A 25,417-nucleotide genomic window follows, 5' to 3' on the forward strand; every position below is an offset into this window, starting at 1 on the left:
ATTACGAGCAGGAACACCTGTATGTGTACCCGCTGGGCTGTTTGCCCAACCTGCATTTTACACCTTTCCCCATCTGTTAACCTGAGACATACTTCTCACAAATTTATGTTCTCGGGAAGATGTGGGATTCTCGGGAGCCCCAGGTCCTGCCATCGCAGTGACAGGAATGGTCAGTTTTGACCCCAATGAAGATGATCTGGAGTTTTCATGGGGGAGGGCCCTGGGGCGGGGAGGGCCCTGGGGTGGGGTGTGGGGTGGGGTGGTCTGGGGTGGGGTGTGGGAGGGCCTGGGGTGGGGTGGGGTGTGGGGAGGGTGGGGTGGGGTGGGGTGGGGTGAGGGGAGGGCCCTGGGGTGGGGTGGGGTGTGGGGTGGGGTGTGGGGAGGGCCCTGGGGTGGGGTGGGGTGTGGGGTGGGGTGTGGGGAGGGCCCTGGGGTGGGGTGGGGTGTGGGGAGGGCCCTGGGGTGGGGTGGGGTGTGGGATGATGTGACTGTTACTGTGTCTCAATGTCAATCCGTTTGATGTCAATAAAGGATTTTTATAAAAAAGTTTTATTTCTCTTCCCACTGGGGGGCGGGGCCCAGCCTGTCACTGGGGGGCGGGGCCCAGCCTGTCACTGGGGGGCGGGGCCCAGCCTGTCACTGGGGGCGGGGCCCAGCCTGTCACTGGGGGCGGGGCCCAGCCTGTCACTGGGGGGCGGGGCCCAGCCTGTCACTGGGGGGCGGGGCCCAGCCTGTCACTGGGGGGCGGGGCCCAGCCTGTCACTGGGGGGCGGGGCCCAGCCTGTCACTGGGGGGCGGGGCCCAGCCTGTCACTGGGGGCGGGGCCCAGCCTGTCACTGGGGGGCGGGGCCCAGCCTGTCACTGGGGGGCGGGCCCAGTCTGTCACTGGGGGGCGGGGCCCAGTCTGTCACTGGGGGGCGGGGCCCAGCCTGTCACTGGGGGGCGGGGCCCAGCCGGTCACTGGGGGGCGGGGCCCAGCCGGTCACGGGGGGCGGGGCCCACCGGTCACGGGGGGCGGGGCCCAGCCGGTCACTGGGGGCGGGGCCCAGCCGGTCACTGGGGGCGGGGCCCAGCCGGTCACTGGGGGGCGGGGCCCAGCCGGTCACTGGGGGGCGGGGCCCAGCCGGTCACTGGGGGGCGGGGCCCAGCCGGTCACTGGGGGCGGGGCCCAGCCGGTCACTGGGGGCGGGGCCCAGCCGGTCACGGGGGGGCGGGGCCCAGCCGGTCACGGGGGGGCGGGGCCCAGCCGGTCACGGGGGGGCGGGGCCCAGCCGGTCACGGGGGGGCCGGGCCCAGCCGGTCACGGGGGGGCGGGGCCCAGCCTGTCACGGTGTAAGATGGCGGCCGGGGCCTCGGGCGGGCGGAGCCGGAGCCGCCGCGGGGTTAGCACTGAGACGAGGCCGGGGATCGAGGCCCAGCGCCAGGCCGGGCCCGGGCCGCTGTGTGACGGCTGCTCCCGGACCCTGACTCCCGAGGCCACACTCGAGCTTAGCTGCTGCCGCCGCCGCCGCTCGGGCCGCGCCCGACCTCAGCCTCACCGACACTCGGGGCCCGTGAGGAGAGGCCGCCGCCAGAGGCAGGAACCCGCGGAGAGAACAGGTACCGGAGCTGAGTGACAGAGAGAGAGAGAGGGAGAGGGTACGGGAGAGAGAGGGGGAAAGAAAGAGTGAAAGGGGGGACTGGAGGGGGGGACAAAGGGGCACAAGAGAGGGAGGATGAGAGGGGGGAATGAGACAGAAGGATACGAAAGAGGAGGAGGGGGGGATGAGAGAGAGAGGGCGCGGACGAGAGAGGGAGAGAAGGGTATGAGAGAGAGGGACAAAAGAAGGGGGAGAGGGGGGGGAACGAGAGAAAGACAGTGAGGGGGGTGTGAGAGGGAGGGGGGATGAGGAGGGGGGTGTGAGAGGGAGGGGGGGATGAGGGAGGGGGGTGTGAGAGGGAGGGGGGGATGAGGGAGGGGGGTGTGAGAGGGAGGGGGGGATGAGGGAGGGGGTGTGAGAGGGAGGGGGGTGTGAGAGGGAGGGGGGGATGAGGGAGGGGGGTGTGAGAGGGAGGATGAGGGAGGGGGTGTGAGAGGGAGGGGGGGATGAGGGAGGGGGGGTGTGAGAGGGAGGGGTGTGAGAGGGAGGGGGGGTGAGGGAGGGGGGTGTGAGAGGGAGGGGGGTGTGAGAGGAGGGGGGGATGAGGGGGGGGGTGTGAGAGGGAGGGGGGGATGAGGGAGGGGGGGGTGTGAGAGGGAGGGGGGTGGAGAGGGAGGGGGTGTGAGGAAGGGGGTGTGAGAGGGAGGGGGGGATGAGGGAGGGGGGTGTGAGAGGGAGGGGGGGGATGAGGGAGGGGGGGTGTGAGAGGGAGGGGGGTGTGAGAGGGAGGGGGGGGATGAGGGAGGGGGGTGTGAGAGGGAGGGGGGGGATGAGAGACCTGCGCTCTGTTCCTGGTGAAATGTCGGACGGGTTTCCACACACCTGTTCACCAGCAGTAAGTAGGAACCTGGTTGTTAGTCAATTGGTGGATAACTTTCTTGGGGTAATAATCCCAACGAATAAATAATAATAAAGTAATTGATCACTTCAACCCATGACTGTTTGCTGTGTGCAATTGGCTGCTGTTTCGCCCACAAAACACACAGTCACTACACTCTACAGTAAGTCTGTATAATAAGGATTATTATTATTTAAAGCTGGGGACTTGGTATCTTGTTGTTGTTGTGTATACAAATGTAATCTTTTTATTGGCTTATTAACAACAAGTTGCAGCACCTCAGGCAGCGTAGAGTCCCAGTCACTTGACAATGGCGGAGCACGATGCCAAGCAGGGGGTAGGGGGCTGACTGTAGGCACAGTTGAATAGGAAGATCTTCAGGCACTACCTTCAGATGGGGAAGGAAGGGGCAAGCCGGAGGAATAGAGGAACAGGGTTTCGAGAGTCATCTGCACTTGAGTGTCTGGGTTCTAGTTTTGAGGGAGTGGAGATGACTCTTATCCCAGGGGGAGCGGGTAGATTTGGAGATCTGGATTTCGGTGGGGGTGGGGTGGGGGGGAAGTGAGTTGAGGGTTGCAGAGAGGCAAGAGGGCAGGGGATGCGGGAGCAGAGGGAGATGAGGAAATGGTCTGAGTTAACTGTTATAATCCTCCCTCTTGACACATGCCTCATCATAATGAAATGTCTCACCCCTATCACATGGCTCAGTCACTGGCATTCTTGCCTCGAGTTGAAGCCCACAGTCCAGCACAGCACTGGGGGGCACTCACTGTGGGAGAGATTTTATAGAGTCACTGACCTCACTTCCCTTTCAATGGGTCACTAACATCAGAACATAAGAAATTCTGGATGAAAACAGTCCATCTAGTTTGCCTTCCACTCTCCTGCAGTCGCTTGCCCATATGTCCCAAACTCCCTGTGTACTATATCCCATAATGTTATTTCTTAAATGAAACTATCTCATCTGTCATTGAAACCCAGTTTCCGTCTGTGCCCTGTTCAGGTGGATGTTAAAGATCTCTGCAGCGTGATTTAAAAAGAGAAGCAAGTTTAGGGAGTTTTTCTCTCTCTCCACCTCTCTCCTCCCAACATCCTGGCCGACAATCCCTCAATTAAAATCTCTCACTCACGTCATGGCTGTTTGTTGCTGTGTGCAAATTGGCTGCTGCGTTCATCTACAGTAAATCACCAGCAATTACGTGTGAAGCTCCTTGGTGTGTTACAGCGCTGGTCACCGCCCCTCCCACCACAACACCAGAAGCTGTGAGCCACTTTTTAGTGTTCAGGCGATGGCTGGCGATTGAGTTTATTGTAGTAGTTGAGATTTTAAGATCTTCACACTCATTTTCAAATCCCTTCAGGCCCTGACACCTCCCTTCATCTCCGATCTGCTCACTCACAACCCACTGCCTCCACTCGGCTAGCTCCAGCCTCCTGCTTATCTCTCGTGCCCTCCATTCGACCATTGATGGCTGCACTTTCATCCACTATGCCCTGAAACCCTGGAACACTCTCTATTCCTCCGCCTTGCCCCTCCTTCCCCATCTTCAGGTCACGCCTGAAGACCTTCCTGTTCGACCGTGCCTAACGTCACCTCCCCCTCCCCCCGGCTCGGCATCATGCTCGGCCACTGACAAGTGCTCTGGGACATTACCCTGTGTGAGAGGCGCTGTGTAAATGCAAGTTGTTGTTATTGTTGTTGAAAATGTACAGGAAACGGGGCTGATTTGCGCAGCTAATTGACAGCAGCAGCAGCAGGATGGTGTGATGCTGTGAGCATTTGATTATAATAATAATCCTCACATTTGATATGGCGCCTTGTCATGTCTTCGAGACATCTCAACGCGCTTCACAGAATATACTGTAAAGTGTAGTGACTATATTTTGTGGGCGAAAAGCAGCAACTAATTGCGAACAGCAGATTAAATGCTGTATCGGGGGGTGGGAGGGGACCCAAGGCTTCCTGTCACAACGCGCTGTTCTCTTTGTGTTTACAGAGTTTGTGTTCCGAGCTCCACTGGTGCTGAGCAAAGCGGGTGAGGTGCGGGATGAGTTTGAAAGCCAGCTGAGACAGGTACCGTAGCTTTACACCCTTTCTGTCCCCGCTTCCAGGCCATGTGGGAATGCATTGACTCAGCGCTCCGCCACTTAATGGGAAAACAGATTCCCGATGGCTCTGGTTATAATAATAATCCTTGCAGTTGACTTCTTCGAAATGTCTCAAAGGATATACTGTAAAATGTGGGGACTGTGTATTTTGTGGGCGGAATTTGGCAACAGTGTCCCACAAACAGTCGTGGATTGAGTGACCAAATTATTATAAAAACATTTTAAGGGATTATTACACCCAGAAAGCGAACTGCCAATCAACTAACAACTAGGCTCCTAATTAATTAATCAACAACAAGATTCCATTTATAAAGCGCCTTTCACGTCAGGAGGACGTCCCAAGGCGTTGCACAGTTGGGTCAGGACCCGAGCAGGGGGGGAAATGGTCAGGGTGAGGGGAGGGAAGGGAGGGAGCGAGGAGAGGGGAAATGGTCAGGGTGAGGGGAAGGAAGGGAGGGAGCGAGGAGGGGGAAGAGAGTCGAGAGGGGAGCTGAAGGCTCGGTCAAAAAGAAAGGTTTTGAGACCGGCCTTGAAGGAGGAGAGGGAGGAAGCAATGCGAAGGCACTGGGGAATGGAGTTCCAGAGCCTGGGGGCTAAGAGGCTGAAGGCCCGACCACCGATGGTAGGGCGGTTGGGGCGGGGGATGTGGAGCAGACCGGAGCCGGAGGAACGGAGGGTACGGGCAGGTGAGTGGGGGATAGTAGGTCAGAGAGGTAGGAGGGAGCGAGGCCGTGAATGGCCTTATAGGTGAGGATGAGGATCTTGAAATCAATCCTCTGGGGGATGGGGAGCCAGTGGAGGCGAGCGAGGGGGAGGGTGAGGGCGAGGGTGGGAGTGAGGATGAGGGGGAGGGTGAGGGTGGGAGTGATGTGGTCGCGGTGTCTGTGGGGGACAGTACACGAGCTGCAGAGTTCTGAATGACCTGCAGTGTGGAGGGAGGGCCGGGAAGGCCGACGAGGAGAGAGTTCCCATAGTCCGGCCTTGAGGTGACAAAGGTGTGGACCAGGGATCAGCCACGTGAGGGGTGAGGTAGTGGCGATGTTCCGGAGGTGATGGAAGGCGGTGCCAGTTGTGGTGCGGATGTGAGGGAGAAAGGACAGCTCAGGGTCGAACAAAACGCCGAGGTTATCATGCTCGCCTCACAAGCGAGAGAACCTGGGTTAAGTTTCTGTCAAGGTGAAACCTTAGGCAAGTTTCGTTACTCCACACGCCTCTGTTTACCTAGCAGTAAGTAGGAATTGCACACAGCAAATTGGTTACTTCAATCCACGACTGTTTGTAAAACACTGCTGTATGCAGTTGGCTGCCGCATTTGGCCCACAAAATAGTCAATTCACTTTACAGTATATTCTGTGAAGCGATTTGAGACGTCTGACGTGATAAAATGCTACATCAAACGCAAAGATTATTATTATCATTACTTGCCTAAGATTTTGCCCCACCCGGGAATTGAACCGGATCCTCTTGTTTGTGAGGTGAACTCTCTAATCATTGAGCTACCGGACACCACCAACCATTAACTCTTTCCCACTAACAATTGTTGGCAATACTTGTGTTTGATGCAAACAAACAGCTCAGAGCTGATCTGGAGAAGATGTGGAATAGCAATGAGGGACCAGGCACGGTTGGGTGTTTGCGCTGGACTCAATTTTGATGTCTTGTTTAAAAGGATAACATTTCTGATAATGCAGCGCTCCCCAGTACTGCGCTGGAGCGTAGGCTGGGGCTGTAAGCTCAGTCTCCAAGTGAGAGTGTGTGCGGTGTGCTCTGAGTGTGTGTGTGTATATACAGTGCTCTCTCTGTGTGTATACAGTGCTCTGTGTGTACAGTGCTCTGTGTGTGTACAGTGCTCTGTGTGTGTACAGTGCTCTGTGTGTGTACAGTGCTCCGTGTGTATAAACACAGTGCTATGTGTGTATATGAGTGCTGTGTGAGAGTGTATATGTACAGTGCTGTGTGTGTAGATATACAGCGCGCTCTATATGTGTATATGTGGGGGGTGGGGGTATGTGTGTATGTATTTGTATGTGTGTGCAAGTAGAGTCCTGTAGCTGAGTGCTTAGAGCACTCGCCTCACAAGCCAGAGATCTAAGAGTTTGATTCCCGAGCTGGGCAAAATGATGGACAAGTTTCCTTACTCAACACGCCTCTTTACCAGTAGTAAGTAAGAACCCGCTTGTTAATCGATTGGCAGATCACTTTTTCGGGGGTAATAATTCCTGGAAAAAAAAATCAATTCACGACTTTGTGGGACGCTGCTGTGCGCAATTGGCTACCGTGTTTCGCCCACAAAATATACAGTCAATTCACTTTACATTATATTCTGTGAAACGCTTTAAGACGTGATAAGGCGCTATATCAAATGCAAGCATCATTATTATTATGTATAGTGTATGCTGTGTGGAGGTATACAGTGTGTATATGTGTGTGTATGTATGTATGTGTGCTGTGTGTGTATGTATGTGTATACGGTGTATCTTGGCTGGGAGCTGGTATCAGACATGCCTCTGCATGTTCTCACTGGGATCACCCCCACCAGGCCAGTCACGAGAGAGTGAAAGCAGCAGCTGATTCGCGCTCAGTCAGTCGATCGCTCGGTCAGTCAGTCCAGTCTGGACAGACATGGAGTTGACAAGAATTAAACTGTCCAGTGACTGGATTAACTGTCTGGTGCCTGGATGGCTGCTCAGGATTGGGTGGGCGCTGGGGGTGATGTGGCTGTAAACCTCTTTTCCACCCTCCATCTCTTCTTTTGACACGTATGCTTGTGCTGGGGTTGTTTCCTACCTCCCTACCTCTGTGACCTGCAAACCTCATATCAACCTGTCCGCTCTCTACCCTCAGCAGGCTCCAGCCTGCTCCACAACCCCCGCCTGCCCCACCCCACCATCAGCGATCGCGCATTGAATCTCTCTGCCTCCACCCTTTGGAACTCCATCCCACATTGCCTTCGCCTTGCCCCCTCCCTTGCCTCTTTCATGATCTGTCTTTCAAGACCCTCCTCTTCAATCACACCTTCGGTCACCCTCCTACCCCCACCTCCCTGCCCTTCACCCTCTTGATCCCAACCCCAGCTCCGGTCCACATCCCTGACTGTCCAGCGCCTTGGGACGTCTTCCCGACATGAAAGCAACTGTGTAAATGTAATGTATTGTTGTTTTTGGCACCCCTCCATTAGTGTAAATTCGACCGGGAGGAAAGGGGGGAATCAACACACAGCATTGTCCTACAAACAGTCGTGGATTGAATGAACAAATTATTAATATTTATTTGGTAGGGAATTATGTGCCCCAGAAAGCGATCTGTCAGTCAACTAACAACCGGGATACTATTTAATGCTAGGTATTGCCCAATGTCCTTGCCCTGCCCAGGAATCGAACATAGGGTCTCACTTGCGAGGCCAGTGCTCTAACCACTGAGCTGCAGGGCTCCACAGTGACAACAGTATTATAATAATAATAATCGTTGCATTTGATATAGTGCTTTTCACGTCGGGAGGACGTCCCAAAGCGCTTCACAGAACAGACTGTAAAGTGAATTAACTGTATATTTGTGGGCGAACGCGGCAGCCAATTGCGCACAGCAATGTCCCACAAACAGTCGTAGATTGAAAATGACCAATTTATTATTGTTTGTGGTTTTGGAGGATTATTATTAGGCTCTGTGTGGAGTAAGGAAACTTGCCCAAGGTTTGGCCCTGACCCCCCGGGGATTGAACTCAGGTCTCTCACTTGCAAAGCGAGTGCTCTTACCACTGAGCTACAGGACCGCACAAGATATCGTGGAGTCCTGTAGCTCAGTGGTTAGAGCACTCGCTTTGCAAGCAAGAGACCTGAGTTCAATTCCAGGCAGAGGGCGAAACCTTGGGCAAGTTTCCTTACTCCACACAGAGCCTAATAATAATCCCTCCAAAAAAACAAAAAACAATAATAAAATTGGTCATTTTCAATCTACGACTGTTTGTGAGACATTGCTGTGCGCAATTGGCTGCCGCGTTCGCCCACAAATATACAGTCAATTCACTTTACAGTGTGTTCTGTGAAGCGCTTTGGGATGTCCTCCCGACGTGAAAAGAGCTATATCAAATGCAAGGATTATTATTATCAGGACAACATGTTGCACTGACAGTTTTCATTCCTCGGTAAAATAATCAGCACTGATTCCTTGGCCTGGTCTAACTTTCAGTTAAAATTCACGATAATCCTAGTCTTTAAAACGCTTTGAGACATTGCTACCGCCTTTTATGTCAAAATGTCTCGAGGTGTTTTTCACAGGGAATAGCTGTAAAGTGTAGTGATTGTGAGCAAACACAGCAGCTAGTTTCTGCACAGCGAAGTCCCACAAAATGTCCTGAGACAGGAGACCAATTTTTCTCGAGGATTGTCGGACAGGATATCGGGAGAGAATCATCCTTCTCTTTTTAAATAGTGTCTTTAACCTCCACCTGAACAGGGCACAGACGGGAGTTCAGATTAACATATCACCCAAAGGAAGGCGCTTGACAACGTGATGCTGTCTCCCTCCGCCCCCAGCGCTGTGCTGGAGCAGTAGCCTGGACTGTGAGCTCGAGAGTCCCCAATGTAGGGGCTTGAACCAACAACCTCCTGACTTGAGAATGTGATTGGGTGAGCCATCACAGTGAAGCCTGTTGGATGTGGTATTAATGTGCTTGTCTCTGTCTCTGTCACCCCCCCTCCGCCCGCCCCACCAAGTACGAGGATCAGAAGGAGGGCCTAAAGGAGGAGGATGAGGCCACAGAGGAGCTGATCCAGATCATTTTGGCTGAAGAGGAAACGCAGGAAATGGAGAAGAAGGTAACAGAGCCGGGGAAGAAAGACGAAGAGCCTTCGCGAAAGTGGAGCCGAGAATTTGTAAGTGTCCAATGCTTTTTATGTCAAAATGTCTCCCATGTGTTTATCACAGAGAATAACTGTCAATAATAACAATATTAGCATTTGATATAGACCTGTAGCTCAACAACAACAACAAAATTACATTTATAGAGCGCCCTTCACATCGGGAGGACGTCTCAAAGCGCTGAACAGTCAGCTGTTGGGGCCCGAGCACGGGGGAGGGGTGGGGTAGGGGTGAGGGTTGAGGAGGGGGGCGGGGTGGGGCATGGGGGAGGGGTGGTGTAGGGGTGAGGGAAGGCAGAGAGGTGGGAGGGAGACCAAAGGCACGGTCGAAGAGAAGGGTCTTAAGACCGGCCTTGAAGGAGGCAAAGGGAGGAAGTGAGGGGAAGGGACCGTGGGATGGAGTTCCAGAGTGTGGGGCGGAGAGGCTGAAAGCCCGGCCACCGATGGTAGGGAGGGTCGGGCGGGAGACATGGAGCAGCCGGAGCTCACTGAACGGAGGAGTCAGCAGGTCAGAGAAGTAGGAGGGGGCGAGGCCATGGATGGCCTTAAAGGTGAAGACGAGGATCTTGAACTCGATCCTCTGGGGGATGGGGAGTCAGTGGAGTCGGGTGAGGGTGGGAGTGATGGGGTCACGGAGCCCTGGTGCGTGAGAGTACACGAGCTGCAGAGTTTTGGATGATCTGCAGTTTGTGAAAGGAAAAGTTGGGAAGGCCGATGAGGAGGGAGTTCCCGTATTCGAGCTTTGATGTGACGAGTGCATGGGTGAGGGTTTGGGGGCCTGAGGGGTGAGGCAGTGGCGGAGTCTGGTGGTTAGAGCACTCGTCTCGCAAGCAAGAGGACCTTGGTTTGATTCCCGGGCAGGGAAAACCTTAGGAGTGTGTGTGGGAGGGGGGACAGTGAGTGTGCATGAGGGGGAGGGGAGCGTGCATGTGTGAGGGGGGAGTGTGTATGCATGTGATGGGGGTGGGGGGGGAGAGGGAGAGTGTGTGTGGAGGGGGCAAGGAGTGTGTATGGGGGGGTGTGGCGGGGGGAGTGTGTATGAGGGGTGGGAGTGTATGTGGGTGGGGTGGGGTAGGGGCTGAGAGTAGCTGGGCAATGTTGGCTGGGGTAGGGGTTGTGCTGGACTGGGGGCTTGGGGGCAATACCTGGTTGTGCTGGGACTGGCCTGGGGGCTTCTCTGGGCTGGTGGGCGGGGCTGGGGGCTGGAGGGCGGGGCTGGGGGCTGCAGTGCGGGGCTGGGGGCGGGGCTGGGGGCAAGGCTGTGCTGGGGCGGGGCTGTGCTGGGGGCTGGGGTGCTGGGGTTGGGGTGCTGGGGGCGGGGTTGGGGTGCTGGGGCGGGGTGCTGGGGGGTGGGGTGGGCTGGGGGGGGGTGGGGTGCTGGGGCAGGGCTGGGGTGCTGGGGGTGGGGCTGGGGGGCGGGGTTGGGGTGCTGGGGGGCGGGGTTGGGGTGCTGGGGGCGGGGCTGACAATGCTGATCTCCGCTCTCTCTCCTACAGGCAGCAGATAACATGTCGGACTCGGAAAACGAGGAGCCGGCAAAGCGTGTCCCAGCAGCCAACAGCAGCCCCCGAGCCAGGTCAGTCCGACCAGCCTGCCTGCCTGCCTGCCTGCCTGCCTGCCTGCCTGTCTGTCTGTCTGTCTGTCTGTCTGTCTGTCTGTCTGTCATAATCATCTTTGCATTTCATATAGCGCTTTTAACATCTTCGAGACGTCCCAAAGCGCTTCACAGAACACACTGTAAAGTGAATTGACTTTATATTTGTGGGCGAACGCGGCAGCCAATTGTGCACAGCAATGTCCCACAAACAGTCGTAGATTGAAGATGACCAATTTATTATTGTTTTTTTCTTGAAGGATTATTATTAGGCTCTGTGTGGAGTAAGGAAACTTGCCCAAGGTTTCACACTGCTGGGATTTATACAGATAGCACGTTTCATGTCGGAAAGACATCCCAAATCAGGGATTTGGACCTGAACTGGGGGTTAGGATCAGGAGGTGGGGCGAGGAGGGCGGAGATAGTCGTGGTCAAAACCCACTGACCCCTGGGCCTTGTGTTACAGGGCACTGAGCACGAGTTGTGAGAAGAGCAGGAGCTGGAGCACCCCAGCTGGGACCACGGGGCGTAAGGTGAGCAGGACATCGAGAGCCCCCACCTCTTGTCCCCTCCCCACGCCCTCGTCACCCCCCACACCCTCGTTCCCCCCCCACACAACCCAGTTAACCCCTCTCTCGTTCCCTCTGCCTCGTTCCCCCCCCACGCCCTCGTGTCCCCTCCCACGCCCTCGTGTCCCCCCCCACGCCCTCGTGTCCCCCCCCACGCCCTCGTGTCCCCCCCCACGCCCTTGTGTGTCCCCCCACGCCCTCGTGTCCCCCCCCCCACACGCCCTCGTCGTCCACCCCCCTCCCCCCACACGCCCTCGCCCCCTAAACGCCTCGCCCCCAACCCCTCGCCCCCAACCCCTAATGCCCCCCACTCCCCAACCCCTCGTTGCCCCCCCATGCTCAGGCCCCGACACCTGACAGTTCAGCGCCTTGGAACGTCCTCCCGACGTGAAAGGCGCTCTATAAATGTAATTTTGTTATTGTTCACCCTATCGAATCCCCTCATAATTTTGAAAACTTCTATTAAGTCTCCTCTTAACCTTCTCTGGCTTCTTGGGCCTCTCCTGATAACTGAAGTCCCTCATTCCTGGTACCATCCTGATGAATCTCCTTTGCACCCTCTCCAATGCCTTGACATCCTTCCTAAAGGGCGGTGCCCAGAACTGACCACAGTCTCTAGCTCAGGCCTAACCAGTGTTTACAAAGGTTCATCACAACTTCCTGACTTTTGTATTCTATGCCCCCATTTATAAAGCCTAGTATCCGTATGCTTTTTTAACTATTTTATCTGCCTATCCGGCCACCTTCAAAGAGTTACTTTGAACCCCAGATCTCTCTGTTCCTTCACTCCCTTTAAGATTGTACCATCAGCTTATATCGCCTCTCCTCATTCTTCCTCCCAAAATTCATCACTTTACATTTCTCCATATTAAACATCACCTGCCACCTGTCTGCCCACGTTACCAGTCTGTTTATGGCCATTTGCAGTCTGCTGCTATCCTCCTCACTGGTTACTACTTTTCCAGCTTAGTATCATCTGCAAACTTGGAAATTGTACTCCTTATACCCAAGTCACTTATATAGATCAAAAACAGCAGTGGTCCCAATACTGATCCCTGGGGGACACCACTGCGCACTTCACTCCAGTCACAAAAACAACACTCGTTTTCTGTCTCTCAGCCAGTTCCGTATCCATGATGCCACTGTCTCTTTAATGCCGTGGGCTTCTATTTTGCTTACAAGTCTCTTATCACTTTATCAAACACCTTTTGAAAATCCATATGAACTACATCAAGTGTACACCCTCTCCATTACGTCATCCAAAAAACTATCAAGTTGGTTAGACATGATTTGCCTTTAACAAATCCGTGTGAGCTGTCTTTTATTAAACCATATTTTTCTAAGTGAAAATTTATTTGGTCCTGGATTATAGTCTCTAGAAGTTTCTCCACTACTGACGTTAGGCTGACTGGCCTGTAGTTCCGGATATATCCTTCTACCCTTTCAGGATTGAAAGATTGTGGCCAGAGCCTCTGTTATTTCCATCCTTACTTCCCTCAGAAACCTAGGATGCATCCCGTCAGGACCTGGTGACTTATCTACCTTGACAACCTTTTTAGTACCTCCTCCTGGTTTATTTTATCCAATTTCTCTACCTTCTCCTCCAATACTGTGGCATTGGCTCCATCCTCTTCTATTGTGAAGATAGATGCAAAGTCCTCATTCAGTACATCAGCCTCCACAAGGAGGTTTCCTCTTTGGTCCCTAATTGGCCTCACCCTACCTTTAACTAACCTTTTATTCTTTATATGATTATAAAATACTTTTATGTTACCCACTAACCTTTTCTCATACAAATCTCTTTGCCCCTCTTGTTTCCTTTCTTAGTTCACCTCTGTACTTTCTATATTCTATTTGATTATCTTCTGTGTTTTGGACCTGACATTTTTCTGTTTTATTTTAATCGCAATTTCCTTATTCATCCAGGGAAGTTTGGTTGCCCTACCTTTCCCCTTTGTGGGAATGTATTTGTTCCGTCCCCAAACTATCTCCTCCTTGAAGACTTCCCATAGAATCATAGAATCGTACAGCACAAAAAGAGGCCATTCGGCCCATCGAGTCTGGGCGGCTCTTTGAATAGAGCAATGTAATATCAATCCCACTCCCCGGCCCTTTCCCCATAACCTGCAAACCCGTCTTCCTCAAATACCCGTCCACCACGTTTTTAAAGGTTGTTACCGATTGGCCTCCACCACCCTTTCAGGCAATGGGTTCCAGATTCCAACAACTCGCTGCGTGAAAACATTTCTTCTCACCGCTCCTTGGCTTCTTTTAGATACTATTTTGAATCTGTGACCTCGAGTCACCGACACTCCCACCAGTGGGAACAGTTTTTCCCTTTCTAACCTATCAAATCCCCTCATGATTTTGAAGACCTCTATTAGGTCTCCTCAACAACAACAACAACAACAACAATATTCCATTTATAAAGCGCCTTTCACGTCAGGAGGACGTCCAAAGGCGCTGCACAGTTGGGTCATGACCCGAGCAGGGGGGAAATGGTCAGGGTGAGGGGAGGGAAGGGAGGGAGCGAGGAGGGGGGAAATGGTCAGGGTGAGGGAGGGAAGGAGAGCAAGGAGGGGGAAATGGTCAGGGTGAGGGAGGGAAGGGAGGGAGCGAGGAGGGGAAGAGAGTCGAGAGGGGAGCTGAAGGCACGGTCAAAGAGAAAGGTTTTGAGACCGGCCTTGAAGGAGGAAAGGGAGGAAGCGGCGAAGGCACTGGGGGATGGAGTTCCAGAGCCTCGGGGCTGAGAGGCTGAAGGCCCGACCACCGATGGTAGGGCGGTTGGGGCGGGGGACGTGGAGCAGACCGGAGCCAGAGGAACGGAGGGTACGGGCAGGTAGGTAGGGGGATAGTAGGTTGGAGAGGTAGGAGGGAGCAAGGCCGTGAATGGCCTTGTAGGTGAGGATGAGGATCTTGAAATCAATCCTCTGGGGGATGGGGAGCCAGTGGAGGCGAGCGAGGGTGGGAGTGATGTGGTCCCGAAGCCTGGTGCGGGACAGTACACGAGCTGCAGAGTTCTGAATGACCTGCAGCTTGTGGAGGGAGGTGGCGGGAAGGCCGGCGAGGAGAGAGTTCCCATAGTCCAGCCTTGAGGTGACAAAGGCGTGAACCAGGGTTTCAGCAGCGTGAGGGGTGAGGTAGTGCCGTAGTCTGGCGATGTTCCGGAGGTGATGGAAGGCGGTGCCAGTTGTGGTGCGGATGTGAGGGAGAAAGGACAGCTCAGGGTCGAACAAAACGCCGAGGTTCCTGACTGGCTTTGAGAGGTGGAGAGTGCAGCCTTGGATGCTGATGGTGTCAGCGCCTGAGGTGCGGAGGCGCTGACGTGAGCCAATCAGGAGGGCCTCGGTTTTTCGCACGTTGAGCTGAAGAAAGTTGTCTCTCGTCCAGGACTCGATGTCGGACAGGCAGCTGTCAGGACATCGGTGGTCGTGGAGTTGAGAGTAGAGGAGGAAAGGTAGAGTTGGGTGTCATCCGCATACATGTGGAAGTTAACTCCATGTCTGCGGATGATGTCACCACAGGGGGAGCATATAGAGGGTGAAGAGGAGGGGACCGAGGACAGAGCCCTGAGGGACACCACATGAGACAGTACGGGGGGTGGAGGAGAAGCCATTCGTCGAGACAAAGTGAAGACGGTGAGAAAGGTACGACCTAAACCATTCAAGGACAGTGCCTTGAAGGTTGAGGTGGGAGGACAAGCGGTGGAGTAGGATAGCGTGGTCGACCGTATCGAATGCTGCCGATAGGTCGAGGAGGCAGAGGGAGCCCTGGTCACAGATGGTCAGGATATCATTGGTGACCTTGACCAGGGCAGTTTCTGTGCTATGGGCAGCACGGAAACCTGACTGAAGGGGTTCGAAAAGAGAATGGGTGGAAAGGAAAGAGCGCAGTTGGGAGGCGACAACTCTTTCCAAGACCTTGGAGAGAAAGGGGAGGTTGGAGATGGGCCGGTAGCTTGATAGCTGCGACGCATCAAGGGAGGGTTTTTTCAGGGTGGGCGTGATGATGGCAGTTTTTAATGGAATGGGGACAGAGCCAGAGGAGAGGGACAGGTTGATGATGTCAGTGATATGTGGGGCAAGAAAGTGGAGCTGGGAGATAAGGAGTGGAGTGGGGATGGGGTCAAGGGAGCAGGTGGTTGGTTTTAGGGATAGGATGAGTTCAGTGACAGAGGGTGGGGAAACGGGTACGAAGGTGTGTAGGGGAGGATGGGTAGGAGTCGGAGTGTGGGAGGGAAGGGGTGGGTGGTGGGTGGAAGTTGGAGGGGAAGTGACCGCGGAGCGGATTCCCTTGATCTTGGATTCAAGGAAATCCAGCATCTCCTCGCAGTGAAGGTTGGAGGAGATGACCTGCGCGGGGTGGCGGGGGGACGGAGGAGTCGGGTTGTGGTGGAAAACAGTAGCCTGGGGTTGTTCTTCGCCTCCAGGATTATCCTGGAGTAGAAGGACGACTTGGCCGAGGCTAGAGTGGAGCGGTAAATTTTGAGGAGGTCCAGCCAGATTTGTCGGTGGACCGTTAGGCCAGATTTGGCACAGGTGCGTTCAGCAGCCCGCACCTGGCTTTTCAGTGAGCGGAGGTGGGTGGTGTACCAGGGGGAGGAGCGGGAGTAGGAGACAGTGCGGGAAGTGATGGGGGCAAGAGTATCGAGTGTGGAGGAGAGGGTATTGTGGAGGAGGGAGAGAGGAGAAGAGGGGTCGGTGAGGGTTGAAGGCCAGAGGGAGAGGAGTTCAGAGGACTCCAAGGCATCGGTTAGGGATTGTGGGGGTAACTTCTTCCAAGGGCGGTAGAAGATGGTGGTGGGTCTGGTGGAGGTGGGGAGGGGGGTGGAGGTGGTGAAGGAGATGAAGTAGTGGTCAGAGATGGCCTTGTCGGTAATAGTGACATCCGAGACACTGAGGCCCCGGGTGATCACCAAATCGAGTGGGTGGCCGTGACTGTGAGTGGGGGAGTTTATGTGTAAGGAGAGGTTGAGTGAGGAGAGCAGGGAAGAGAAGTCTGTGGAGATGGAGCAGGAGGGGGTGAAGTGTAGGTTAAAGTCGCCCAGGATGATGAGGCGATCGGAGCAGAGGCAAAGAGATGTGAGGAGTGTTGAAATGTCAGAGATGAAGGTGGGAGAGGTTTTAGGGGGCCGGTAGAGGAGGAGGATTTTAAGGGAGAGGAATGAGGGGTGGGAGAGGGTGAGGTGCTCAAAGGAGGGGAAAGAGCCAGTGGAGTAGGGGGATAGGGCAAGTGGTGTCCTTGAGATAAGGGCAACACCACCGCCACGGCGGTTGGGGCGGGGGATGTGGTGGGAGGTGTAGCCGGGTGGCGTGGCCTCCGTGAGGGGGAAGGTGTCGCCTGGGGTGAGCCAGGTTTCTGTTAAGGCCATGATATCAACGTTCTCATCAAGGATGAGATCGTTGATGACCAGGGCCTTGTTGCAGAGGGAGCGGACATTTTGCAGTCCGATGTGGAGGGAGCGGTTGACAGAAGGGTGTGTGGGAGGGGGGGGGTCCAGGTTGTGAGGCAGGGGTGGGGGGAATGGGGATGAGGGAGGAGAGGTTGACTCCCCGGGTCTGTGTCCGGGGTGGCTGGCGAGTGTGGTGGGGAATGGGGCAGTCGGTGTGGCTGCTGCTGGACAGCCAACGCCGAGTGCCGCGGTGAGCCCGGCGGAGGATTCCCAGGCTGGAACAGAGGGAGGTTGTGGGAGGGTCAAGTGGGGATAGAAGACGAGAGGGACGGAGAGAGAGGAGGAGAGAGCGGGAGAGATGCAGAGGGGGGAGGGTTTGGGGGAGAGAGGAGGGGGAGGGGGTGAGGGGGCTCGGGTCAAAGCGGCAGCCATAGTGCGCACGCGGGGACCGGGAGCGAGCGGTCAGGTGGATGGCATTATCCCGTAGATTGGGGCAGCGAACCCAACAGGACCATAGTGGGCTCTGATGTGAGCCCTGGGGGGGGGGGGGGGCGCGGAGGTTTTTTTTTTTTTTTTTTGCGCGCGCATGCACCTGAAAACTAATCTATGACGTCGCAGTTCCCCCGCTCCGCCCCCACACCTCCCTCCCCCTTCCTAGCTGAACTCGCTCCGGCGTCGAGTTTAAGTACCTGGGTCAGTAGGCCCGGGCTCCTCCCCGCGCTGTCCTGCCGCCGCTCCCCGACTCATAACCTTCATTCTACTATCCTCGTAACCTTCTCTGCTCCAATGAGAATAATCCCGGCCTCTCGAACCTTTCCTTATCATCAAGGTCCCTCATTCCTGGTACCATTCTTGTAAATTGTTTGTTAGTTGTTTACCTGCCAATCTTTCTTTCCAGTCCACCTAGGGTAGGTTCATTTTTAACTCACTGAAATTAGCCTGTCCCAGTTGAGTATCTTCACCTTTGATTGCTCCTTGTCGCTTTCCATAAGTTCTCTAAACCTAATGATGTTGTGATCACTGATGTCCAGATGCTCTCCTACTGAAACCTGGTCCACTTGCCCCACTTCATTCCCCAGAACTACATCCATCACTGTTTCTTGTTGGGCTGGAAACATACTGATCGAGAAAGTTATCCTGCACACATTTCAGGATTCCTTCCCCTTCCTTGCCCTTTACACTGTTATTTTGCCAGTTTATGTCAGGATAATTGAGGTCCTCCATTTTCACTACTCTATTGGTTTTGCATCTTTCTGAAATCTGCTGCAGATTTGCTCGTGTATCTCCTTCCCACTATTTGGTGGTCTCTAGTATACACCGAACAGAGTAACCGTTCTTTTTCTGCTCCTTAACTCTAACCAAATAGATTCTGTTTTTGGACCCTCTAGCACATCGTCCCTTTCCAGGGTCATAACCGTATCTTTAATCAATGTTGCCACCAACTCCACCCTTCTATTGTTTCCTTCCCTATCCCTCCTGAATTGTATCCAGAAATATCAGCTCCTATTCCTGCCCTTGTTTGAGCCAGGTCTCCGTTATTGCCACTACATCGCTATATAAAGCGCTATATCAAATGCAAGGATTATTATTATTATTATATTACATCATAACCCTATGTGGCAACTTGAGTCACAGCTCACCAACCTATTTGTCACACTCTGTGCATTTACACGCATGCACTCCAAGACCAACTTAGTCTGTTCTGCATTTCTCTCCCATCTAATCCCTCCTTTTTCTGGACTACTCCTTATTACATTGCTATTCGTCCCTCCCAGCTCTCTATGTAACTTGTTTGTCCTCTCTGATGCTACATTCTGATTCCCTTCCCCACTCGAAATTAGGTTAAACGCTTTCCCAGAGCACTAGTTAACCTCCCTGTGAGGACATTGGTCCCAGCCCTGTTCAGGTGTAACCCATCCACCTTGTACCGGTCCCACTTGCCCCAGAACTGGTCCCAAACTTCCAGGAACCTGAAGCTCTCCTTTCTGCAGCATTTCTCCAACAATGCAGTCATGTGTTTGATCTGCTGTTTTGATACTCATTTGCACGAGGCACTGGGAGTAATCCAGAGATCACCACCTTTGAGGTCCTACTCCAGCTTTTTCCCTAGCTTCTAATACTCTCCCTATAGGATCTATGCCCATTTTTCCCCTGCATCATGGATCCTAAAATGGACCACAACTGAATGTTCCCCTTCCCCCTGTAGAATGCTTTGCATCTGTTCCGTGATGTCTTCAATCCCGGCACCAGGAAGGCAACATACTATGTGAGAGTCACGTCTTTGGTTGCAGAAACATCTGTCTACTCCTTTCACCGTTGTGTCCCCAATGATAATTGCACTGACACTCTTCCTGTGTTCCCCTGTGCATCCATTTGCTTTTGACTCCCCTGACCAGAGGTATCATCACCCTGACCGGTAATCAGTACAGAGAAACTGGTTTGTGAGTGCCACACTCTCAGGGGATTTCTGCACTGCCCATCCCCTCTTCCTACCATGCGGCTGGTCACCCACACACTCTCCTGCTGAACCCTTTGTGGCTGTGGGGTGTTGACCTCCTGAGATGTTTGATCCATGTACTCTTCAGCCTCTCGTATGCTATGCTGTGACTTCAGCCTCTCCTCGAGCTCAGAAACCCTGAGCTGAAGCTCGAGTAGCTGGTAGCACTTCCTACACACGTTTGTCCAGGGCACACAAAGCCTCCTGGAGTTCCCACATACCACACATTGTTCATGCCACCAGTCTCAGCTGTCCTGCCATATTCCAGACATGTTTTATATTATTTTAATATATTATAAAATTTATAATTATGCACCTCATTCCCCCTCTGCACCGAATTTCCACTCTAACCAAATTCCTAAACAGAATTCTCACTCAGTTCCCTCCTCACGGTGCTGGGCTCTCTGCTCTCTCTCTGTCCCTCCCTCTCGCTCTCGCTCTCTCTCACTGTCCCTTTCTCTCTGCCCCTCTCCCTCTCTGTCCCTCATTCTCTCTCTGTCCCTCAGGCTGGCTGCTGCCCGGTGCTGGGCTCAGGCTCCTCGACGCTCCTCAACGTCTTATCCTCGTCAGAGAACAGCCGCTCGTGCTCGGCGCCGGCTCTGAGTGGAGAGCGAGCCGGAGGTGGGGTCCTTGGTGTTGGTGCCGGAGCCAGGCCCATGGTGGGGGGCTGTACTGGAACGGGGGGCATCTCCCGGCCCGTGGGCCCTCCCAGGGAGCGCTCAGGCAGCCCCGACAGCAATGACAGCATCTCGGAGGAGCTGAACCACTTCAAGCCGATCCTGTGCTCCCCATGCACCCCACCCAAGTGTCTGGCTGACGGGCGACTGCTTAGGCCTCGGGTGGTCCGCTCCACCCCGCGGAACCTCAGCCGCAGCCTCCATAGCCCAACCCCTGGCACCTCGTACCCAGCCGGCCAGGGGCTGCTGCTCCGCTGGGGGCAACTCCTGCAGGACCGCCGTGACCGCCACTCGCAGGCCACACTAACCGCCCCGGCTCCCAGGCTAGCCCAGGACGAGCCTCAGACCGGGGATAAGCGACTAAGCCAGGCTGAGGCTCGAGCCTTGCCAGAGGAGGAGGAGGGGAGGCAGGATGGGCTCGGGAGGAGGAGGAGGAAGAGGAAGCCCCAAGCCTCGGGCTCTGCTCAGGCTCCTGCTGCCCGGAGCCGCAGGAAACGCAGCCAGAATCAGGCTCGGGGTCACAACCCGCCCAGCGCTAAACACAGACACAAGTAACCGCGGCCCCAGCAGCTTCTAGAATCTTCCATTGCCACAGTCGCTCATCCTCCTCACTCCCTCTCTCTTCCCCCCCATCTTTCTCACTCCTTTTTTTCCCTTTCCTCTACCTCCCTCCTTCACTCACTCACTCCCTCTCTTTCCCCTTCTCCGTCTCACTCCCTCTGTGTCTCAGAGGGAGTGAGAGAGTGAGTGTGTCTCACTTCTCTGTCTCTCATTCCTTCTCTGTCTCTCATTCCCCTCCCCTCTCTGTCTCTTATTCCCTCTGTGTCTCTCTCTCACTCCCTCTATTTGTCACTCCCTGACTGTCACTCCCCTGTCCGTCACTCTCTTGCTATCTCTCACATTTCACTCCCCTCTTTTCCCTTAATCTCCCTTCTCACTCTCTTGCTCTCTTTCTCTCCCCCTTTCCTCTATCTTGTACCCTTGCTCCCCCACCTTTGTCCCTGTGCCCTGCTCATTCCCTTTCCTCTTTCTCTACCACCCCCTCCTCTCACTTCTCCGTCTCTCTTTACCTCCATCCTCTTGCTCTCGTCTCTACTCCCTCCTCTCTCTGTCATCCCCCTTTCCTCTCCCCTCTTCTTATTCCCTCTTTACTCCCTCTCTATTCCCGCCCCCGCCTCACAGAGCTGCTTGCCTGGTACCTCAATTTGGTACAGAATTGCGCCTCTTCAAATGCTAACAATGAACAGTGTTGATTTTAATGGGCAAGATTATTGTTGGGAGAGAAAATATTTGGTAATAGTGGGGCTCTAGCTGCTCGTAGGAATGATTCCCAAACCCTGCCCAGCGGCTGAGTGAGGAGATTCCCTGTAAATACAACTTAACCCTAACACAGTGCCCTTCACGTGGGGTAGCATCCCGGGGCTTGACAGTGGCGCAGTCTGACCCCGAGCCCGGGGAGAGGTGACCGTAAACACAATCAAAAAGGGTCTTTAGGCGGGATTTGAAGATGGGGAGGGAGGGTGCAAGGTGGAGGGAGAGAGTTCTAGAGTTTCGGGGCATAGTGACTGAACGCACGGCCACCAATGGTGGAGAAGAGGGGACGCGAGAAAAACATTAGGCCGGAGCTCACAAATCTGAGACTACCCCCCCCCTCCCCACTCCTCCCCCAGCTGCCATTGCAAAGTGCGTATTACAGCCAATGTCCATTTCTTCCTGACAGCAAAAACCCTTCACGCCTTTGCTCTCTCCTGTAAAAAAAATCCCGATGAAAACTCTGCCACACAGAGTCAGCCAGCACCTCGCATTCCGCTCAGCAACTTGTCTTTAAACTTTTGTTCCTTGTTGTGTAATGTAAGTGCACACTTGCTTAAGAAAACCCAACCAAGTATGCACTTACATTTTGCAACATGGAATTGGGGGAAGGGAAAATCGCAGTCGAAGAGACATATATTGAGAATGGGCCTGGGATCCAGGGTACACAAAACAGCAGCCAATTGCACCTTTCACATCAGGAGGACGTCCCAAGGTGCTGGGCAGTCAGGGATTTCAACCTGAGCTGATGATTAGGATCAGGAGGAGTGGAGGGCAGGGAGGGTGGGGGTATGATCGTGACCGAAGACACGGTCAAAGGAGGGTCTTGAAACAGGTCTTGAAGGAGACCTGGGTTTGATTCCTGGGGATGAGGCAAAGGGACTCTGGTAGGGAGTTCCAGAGGGTGAGGTCAGAGAGACTGATGTGGCAGGGTGGGAGACATGAAGGTGTGGAGGGATTTTGAAGTGTGGGGACATTACCGGTGTGAGACCAAATAACCACTGAATTAAGTGTCTGGCGACTCTGGGTGTCTGGCAGTTGAGCTGAGGGCACAGAGCCTGTATTTGGGCACAGATGAGAATCCACTTGTATCTTTTACAAACACGTTCATTCCCTTTCACTCTTTGAGCGATGGCGTCTCAACCTTCACCAGCCTGTAACGTGAGGACAACAGAACTCGCCAAAGATTAATTTTTGTATAATTAAAAAAAAATTCTGGAAGAATTTGGTCACAAGTTGGGGGACCTTCCTTCTGGAATCCAACACCTGAGGACACCCAGGTTTACAAAAGTGCAACTGGCAATAAATGGACAATTTGTGCCAAATGTGGGAGTGGGAGCAAGGCCAGGTGGACTCTGAATGTGTCTGGACTGCAATATCCTGGTGTCTTACTTGCCTCCATCCTTACCTCCCCAGCAAAGTAGAATTTATTTCCCTATATAATACACTTTATTATTTTCTACCAAAGGATTGTTTTTTTGGGGGGTGAGATTGGTTGGCTCAGCCACGTGCTAAATTCAGAACAAATTTGTGGAAACACTACTTCAGCGAGCGAGTAGTAAAAATGTGGAACAGGCTCCCGAGGGAGCCAGAAAATGTCATTTGTTTTGAGAACAAATTAGATTTCTGCAAGAAAATAATATCTCAGGACACAGTTTGGGACACATCAAGCGACTGCCAGGATGGTGGAAGGTGAACTAGTTGGACATTCGTTCTTTTGCCAGCAAATTTTTATGTTCTTTGGGTCAGAAGATTGTTGGTTTGAACCTGACTCGATAGTAATGATCAAAATACAAAATATTGCAGATGCTGGAAATCTGAAAACATAAAATAAGTCGCTGGGAACATTCAGCAGGTCAGGCAGCATCTATGGAGAAAGGAAAGTGAGTCAACATTGTCTCCGTTTCTCCATAGTTGGTGCCTGACCTGCTGAGTGTTCCCAGCAACTTCTATTTTGGTGTGGACAGTAATAATAATAGTGATCGAATTGAAATAGCCTTTAAAACGTGCTCCGCATCTGTACCTGTTCAGGCAGACGTTGAATGCACAGATATCAAAGATGTTCGCATTGAGATTTTAGCAGTGAGCAGACCATCTGGCCAATGTGGAGTCCCGTAGTCCTTAGAGCTCTCACCTCGCAAGTGAGAGAACCCGGGTTCGATTCCCAGGCAGGGTGAAATGTTAGGCAAGTTTCCTTACTCTACACACCTCTGTTTGCCAGCAGTAAGTAGGAAACTGGTTGTTAGTTGATTGGTGGATCACTTTCCAGGGTAATAATCCCTCCAACAAAGAAAATTGATCACTCAATCCATGACTAGAACATTGCTATGCGCAATTAGCTGCCATGTTTCACCCACAAAATAGTCACTGCATTTTACATTTTACTGTGAAGCGCTTTGAGATGCAAGGATTCTTATTGCTATCTCAAGAAACAAGAATTCCAGAGTGCGGGAGAGAGAGAAATACAAAACAAGAACTCTTTATTCTGTCCTTTGTTCCTCCCCGGTGGTGGATTGGAGTCACTGCTGTCATTGCACTGTGTTGGAGGTGTTGTCTGCGGTCTGGGTGCTGCTGTGCTGGGGCTGAGGGGAGGATGGCAGGCTTTCCTTGTTGGCAGTAGCCTCACACTCTACCCTCAGCGCCGCAATGTTCTCCTGCAGCTGGAGGTGAGCCTCCTTGTACTTCCTCTGTAGCCGCTTGAGTAAGGTCATCGCATCACCATACTCCTGTCGCTGGATCTCCTGCCACAGGGCCCTGGCTGTTCCAATCACACAGCACGTCTATCAGAGGTTGCACAGAGACTGACAGCTCAGAGATAGAGCTCACAGAGACAGACAGCTCAGAGAGAGAGAGAGAGACGGAGCTTAGAGATAGATCTCAGATTGAGGAAGAGAGACAGCTCAGAATGAGAGGCAGAGTTCAGAGAGAAAAACAGCTCAGCGAGAGGGTGGCAGAGCTCAGAGAGAACGAGATAGAGCTCACAGAGAGAGAGAGAGACAGAGGTAGCTCATAGAGAGACACGGAGCTGAGAGATACAGATGAAGCTTAGAGAGAGAGAGACCAACATCAGAGAGAGAGCTCAGAAAGAGTCCAGAGAAATACAGGGGTGGGGGGGGGGGGGAGAAGTAATAATGGAAACAAACACCTCAATGCCTAACAGCGATTTTTGGGCAACGACTGATTCGTCAGCAAATCTGGCAGCCAAATATGAACACAAGGTGTGCCATTAGTCCAGCTGGGACCACCTTACCTATTAAGGCTGTGACTTGCAGGGTTAACAGGAGCTGAGTGGGTGAATTCCCTGCCCCCAGTGACTGCCCTTCCAGGTCCTGCTGATGAGCCAGGCATCACGGACCCACCTGGCTCAGGAACCAGACAAGAGACCGTCACAGATTCTCACGTGTTGTCAGGAAGATCACCTTTGGGCCAGCCCAGCCCATGGAGAACTCCGTGTCCTGTTACCCCACCCCCACCCCACAACACACACAGCTAATCATTTTGCCTCCCACTACAAAGGGAATAATACCTAAAGGAATTTCGGTCAGCGCCGACCTCTCACGGATTTTCCGGAGTAATCCGTCCAGCCTTTTCACTCTGCCTTTACGAGGTGGGATGGCTGGAAGCTTCCGCAGCTTTAGGAGGTGAACAGAAGAAAGGAGAAACGCGTGAGAGATGCACAACAACCGTCACCCAGGACACATCTCCCAGCCTCACTGACTGCCATCTCCCAGGCACAGACATGGTGGGAGATTTTCACGTGGCATTTTAAGAGGGGACGAGAGAAGGATGATAATAATATAATCCTTGCATTTCATATAGCAAGCACAGAGGCTAAGTTTGCAGATGCCACCAAGCTAATGAAGGTGGTAGATTGTGAAGCTGAACAAGATAGGTTACAGGAGGATTTGAATATACTTGGGAATTGGGCAGATCA

General features: G+C 53.6%; 2 protein-coding genes across 2 annotated transcripts in view; one reads left to right on the forward strand and one right to left on the reverse strand.

The window, feature by feature from the left end:
* Positions 1-1,310: 1,310 nt before the first annotated feature.
* Positions 1,311-20,817, forward strand: rnf169 (ring finger protein 169). The gene is made up of 6 exons (XM_042333833.1): positions 1,311-1,599; positions 4,476-4,552; positions 9,300-9,458; positions 10,940-11,019; positions 11,504-11,570; positions 20,002-20,817. Exons 1-6 carry the CDS (start codon positions 1,338-1,340, stop codon positions 20,725-20,727), a joined length of 1,371 nt encoding a protein of 456 aa, XP_042189767.1. The 5' UTR covers positions 1,311-1,337; the 3' UTR covers positions 20,728-20,817.
* Positions 20,818-23,946: 3,129 nt separating this feature from the next.
* Positions 23,947-25,417, reverse strand: part of xrra1 (X-ray radiation resistance associated 1) — a 40,019-nt gene continuing 38,548 nt past the window's right edge. Inside the window, exons 18-19 of the mRNA XM_042334664.1 lie at positions 25,010-25,115; positions 23,947-24,241 (exon numbers count right to left, since the gene is read on the reverse strand). Of these exons, the coding sequence (XP_042190598.1) occupies positions 24,012-24,241; positions 25,010-25,115 (336 nt within the window). The 3' untranslated portion in view covers positions 23,947-24,011. The remainder of the gene's footprint in view (positions 24,242-25,009; positions 25,116-25,417) is intronic.

This window comes from Callorhinchus milii, unplaced genomic scaffold (genome assembly GCF_018977255.1).
Source record: "Callorhinchus milii isolate IMCB2004 unplaced genomic scaffold, IMCB_Cmil_1.0 Scaffold4, whole genome shotgun sequence".
Lineage (NCBI taxonomy): Eukaryota > Metazoa > Chordata > Chondrichthyes > Chimaeriformes > Callorhinchidae > Callorhinchus > Callorhinchus milii.

Bases quoted from the DNA above. Each gene is read 5' to 3' on its own strand.
- rnf169 (XM_042333833.1), top strand. From the start codon at position 1,338: ATGGCGGCCGGGGCCTCGGGCGGGCGGAGCCGGAGCCGCCGCGGGGTT. The intron at 1,600-4,475 runs GTACCGGAGCTG...TTGTGTTTACAG, and splicing joins GGAACCCGCGGAGAGAACAG to AGTTTGTGTTCCGAGCTCCA. The intron at 11,571-20,001 runs GTGAGCAGGACA...TCTGTCCCTCAG, and splicing joins CTGGGACCACGGGGCGTAAG to GCTGGCTGCTGCCCGGTGCT.